Below are 4,251 nucleotides of genomic sequence, written 5' to 3' on the forward strand. Positions count from 1 at the left end.
AAGCGTACTCATATCAATTTTAGACCACCAAGGGATCTTTAATGTGCGCAACTTGCACACGGGCCCTCCGAGATTTTTCGCCCTTGTCGGAGAAGGCTAGGTGTAGATCTTTCTTACCAGAAGATCAGGTGTGTGGCTGAAAGACAGCAGTAAGAAGAAGCCAAGGAGTAGCAGTAGAAAGGCTGTAGAAAGAATCAGGAGCCCAGAGGAGGAGGGGGGGGGCAAAGGAGAAGAGGGAGTGGGGGCAGAAAGAGGAGACGAAAGCAGACGACAGAACATTGCTAGAGAGCAGGAAAGGAGGTGAAAGCAGACAAATTTAGAGAAAAAAAATTTCGGTCACTATCCGAATTCGAACCCGGTACCTTTGATGAATGAGTGGCCAACACCTTTACATCTCGGCCACGAGAGCCCCCAGATTAACATGAGAAGGAAAGGAGGGGAGACATGAAAACGACAGACATTTGATGAGAAAGAAGGTGCCAACCACACCAGAGCGCCTACAAACCACCCAGTTAACCTTAAGAAGAAGAAGAAGAAGAAGAAGAAGAAGAAGAAGAAGAAGAAGAAGAAGAAAAAGATGAAGAAGAAGAAGAAGAAGAGGAAGAGGAAGAGGAAGAGGAAGAAGAAGAAGAAGAGGAAGAAGAGGAAGAAGAGGAACTACAACAACAACAACAATAACAACGACAACGACGACGACGACGACGACGACGACGACGACGACGACGACTACGACGACGACTACGACGACGACGACAACAACAATAACAATGAGTTTAAGATCATCAACAACAACACAACAGCAAACACAACAACAGCAATAGAAGCAGCAGGAACGGCAACAGCAGCAGTAGCAACAACAACCAAAATCAACATCAGCAATAACTTACAATAATAATGAGTTCTAGCTCAGCAGCAACAACAACAACAACAGCAGCAGCAGCAGCAGCAACAGCAGCAGCAGCAGCAGCAGCAGCAGTAGCAGCAGCAGCAGCAGAAGCAGCAGCAGCAGCAGCAGCAGCAGCAGCAGCAGCAGCAGCAGCAGCAGCAACGAGTTCAAGATCACCAACAAAAACAGAAGCACACAGGTTAAAATCCCTTCATCTGTCAATGTCTTTGATAATATCAATGATATACAAGAACCACTTTTATTTATCCTTGATTTTAAAAAATTGGATATAATGACATGTACAGTGCACACATAATTCTTTCTAAGGTTATACTACCTTTACATCATACACAATATCACAATGTCTCAACAATGCAGACTCTTTGACAGATGACAGACACACTACTTCTGGTCACCACTGGGTAGCAAGCTGTTCCAGGGCTAGAATTATCATATTATTATCATGCTCAAAGAATCACCCCTGTGGTCACCCATCCTAACAGCTTATACCCAGACTTGCTTGACATTCTTTGCAAACCAAAGCTATCTAACCACACGATCCCTGCTGAAGCTCAATAAAGGATTATTTCGCCTGTCAGCTTTTCGGATTCACTAAGCATAAATTTTTTATATAATATTCTTCTAAACTGCAGTATCAGTCGCATATTGTCTTCAGGTATTATTTTGTCTAAATTCTAATTCTAATTAAATCGTGAAAAAGCTATAAAAATGCATAGTCTTAATGTAGGTACGGTTGTTAAAAGAAAAAAACTTTTAAAATTATTTTTTTCTGAAACAGTTTGCTCTCTGAGCTTAGTGCGTTTAAACAGCTTATGACGATATCATTTTTTCTCCTAACATTCACAAAATAAGTTGTGGATTGTTTTGTCTTGACTCAAATTTTAAATACTGAAATAAAAGCAAGAAAACAACTTAATGTAGGCACGGTTGTTAAAAGAATGAACCAGATTTTTTTCCTCTCTTCTGAGAACAAAAATTGCTGTCTGAGCTTTCTTTTGAACAGCTTAGGATGATATATTTCAGCAAACATTCACGAAATACGTCATGGATTCTTGTTAATTTGTACCCCTAGAATTAGCATTTCAAGCTCTTTTTAAGCCTAGGATTACAGCTATGGACAATACATTCTAGAATAAATGTGTAAATGATAACGATATACGTCATGTATCTTGTCTTTGTAGAGGTTTTACGGTGTTTGCAACTGCATAAGGTCATAAGAGTGCTACGTCATATATGTTGAAACGTGAAGGCTAAGATGATAAATCAGGATGTACTATAGGAGTCAGTTACTGTGGAGTCCTGTCAGGTTTAGAATGAAGAATACGTGAGACTGAAAAAGTAACACAACAGAAACGTTTTCTTCCAAACACATACTACAGGTAAAACGTAAATGTTCCGGCTCTGCAGCCTTCTTTCAGGACTTTGGATTTCTCTCCATTCGTTCATATATTATTTGTGTCATATTATTTGTGTCACGAAACGGTGAAATCAGGCGTCCGTCAAAGTCTTGGTATATACATATAGAGTTATTGGTTTTATCTTGAGGTTTGTTCCTGTTTCTCGCTTTCTTTGAAAAGGATACCAATCTATCTAAAATAAAAGTCAAGATACCTGCAATTGAAAAAGATGTGTCTAAACTGGCGTCAAAAGTAAAAGAAACGAGAAAATGGCGATCCAAGTTTTGCAATTTCCAAGGCTTACGAGTCCTTGGAAACAGCAAATTCACACTCTTTTAGTGTATTTGATCAACATTTATCAGAAAAGTCCACACAGCAATGTATTTTAAGTGAACTTAAAAGTTTTTTTGAGTCCGAAAAAAACAATTCTTTATAAAATTGCCCAACGGGCGAGGTGCCGGTTTCTCGGATTTCATTTTTTTGACGAGCGCCCGATTTCACCAGTATGTTACACACTTGGAAGTTCGTTCACACAGCAGTTAGCGGGACCAGGCTTTTCGGATCATGTGTGCAGCTTTCTCGCCAATCATCACGCAAGGTGTGTGGGTGTTTCCGGAAGGGATGAAGGGCATTATGGATGCATCGGCTACCCTCAGGCCTGAGATACCGTGCACTCTGCGAAATCGAAACAACAGAAATAGTTTCGAATGGTGGTTTTATTTTTTAGTAACAATCCATAATCTCAATATAATGTACGTAATTGTAATCATTTTGACAGGAAGATAATAAGATTAACGCGCTATGTTACGTACGTAAGTGTATATTAAGTGTTTAAGGCCACTGGCCCACATCACAAAACCGTCAGATTTTACAGAGGAGACTTTCATGACAGCAAAATAAATCATAAATGAAATATATGAAAAACAGTTTAAAGTTGTGTTGCGTTATTTTAAATCAATTCAATTTTCCATCATAAAATTGTACAGGCTGCACACATGCTTCTTCTAATGGATCAAACATTGCATATTGCTGTAAATGCCCAGTGACAGAAATACACTCTTATAAAGACTTTATATAAGAAAAGGTAATCCATTGCAAAGATGAGGTGATCATTCTTTTAACTTATTTTCTACTAAATTGTTTCCCCCCTTCTATGCAGAGTACACTCAGCATAGAAATATGTTTTAAGCGGATATATAAAGCCATAAGCCAAAATAATGATAAAAATTACCCAACTGTTGGATAAAATGCCTGTTGCTTCGATATAATCATTTTGACAAGATTCTGTTTTCATCACAATGAGGACTAACTTAAATATGACAGCCATAAATAAAAGACGGAAAGAAAAGAAGTTAGGTCTACAATACAAGGCGCTCCCTACAACCACACGCTGAAATCAAAATGTATCTAGATCTACGTTAAGTCTACAGTACCCACATAACGTAAAACACATAATCATTTATTCATATTCATATATTCAAAAATATATCATGATCGTGCTCGTTCGTCGATTATGAACTGACGATGGCCTTTATCATCTGAGGACGAAGTAAAATAATAGACCTTGCTGGCTACTGCAGATAACTATCAAGGTAAAAATAGTAATGTAAAAGAAATAATAATTAGCAAGCACAACAACTAACCGCACATAGCAGTGCTTTTTCCCGTTGCTAAAGTGCTATGCTGGTCTGTGCGACTAAACATAGAATAATTTAAGATTAACTGATTGCATCGTCCTATGGCTTCGCTTGCGGCGCTCAAGAAAGACATTATGAAGATTTGCTATTTTGTCACATTGCAAGGACAACGCCAATCCAATATTTTAAAAGGTTCAAGATAAATTTGCTTGTTGAGTGGGATGAGAGAGAGAAAGAGAAAGAGAAAGAGGGAGAGAGAGAGAGAAAGAGAGAGAAAAGGAGAGAGAGAGAGAGAGAGAGAGAGAGAACA

General features: G+C 38.6%; 1 protein-coding gene across 1 annotated transcript in view; it reads right to left on the reverse strand.

Moving 5' to 3' along the window:
- Nucleotides 1–1,108: 1,108 nt before the first annotated feature.
- Nucleotides 1,109–4,251, reverse strand: part of LOC101863697 (glucose dehydrogenase [FAD, quinone]) — a gene marked incomplete in the record, with an annotated part of 39,900 nt that continues 36,757 nt past the window's right edge. Inside the window, 1 exon segment of the mRNA XM_013087888.2 lies at nt 1,109–2,979. Within this exon segment, the coding sequence (XP_012943342.1) occupies nt 2,844–2,979 (136 nt within the window).

The sequence above is a fragment of the Aplysia californica genome, unplaced genomic scaffold (assembly GCF_000002075.1).
Source record: "Aplysia californica isolate F4 #8 unplaced genomic scaffold, AplCal3.0 scaffold00653, whole genome shotgun sequence".
Lineage (NCBI taxonomy): Eukaryota > Metazoa > Mollusca > Gastropoda > Aplysiida > Aplysiidae > Aplysia > Aplysia californica.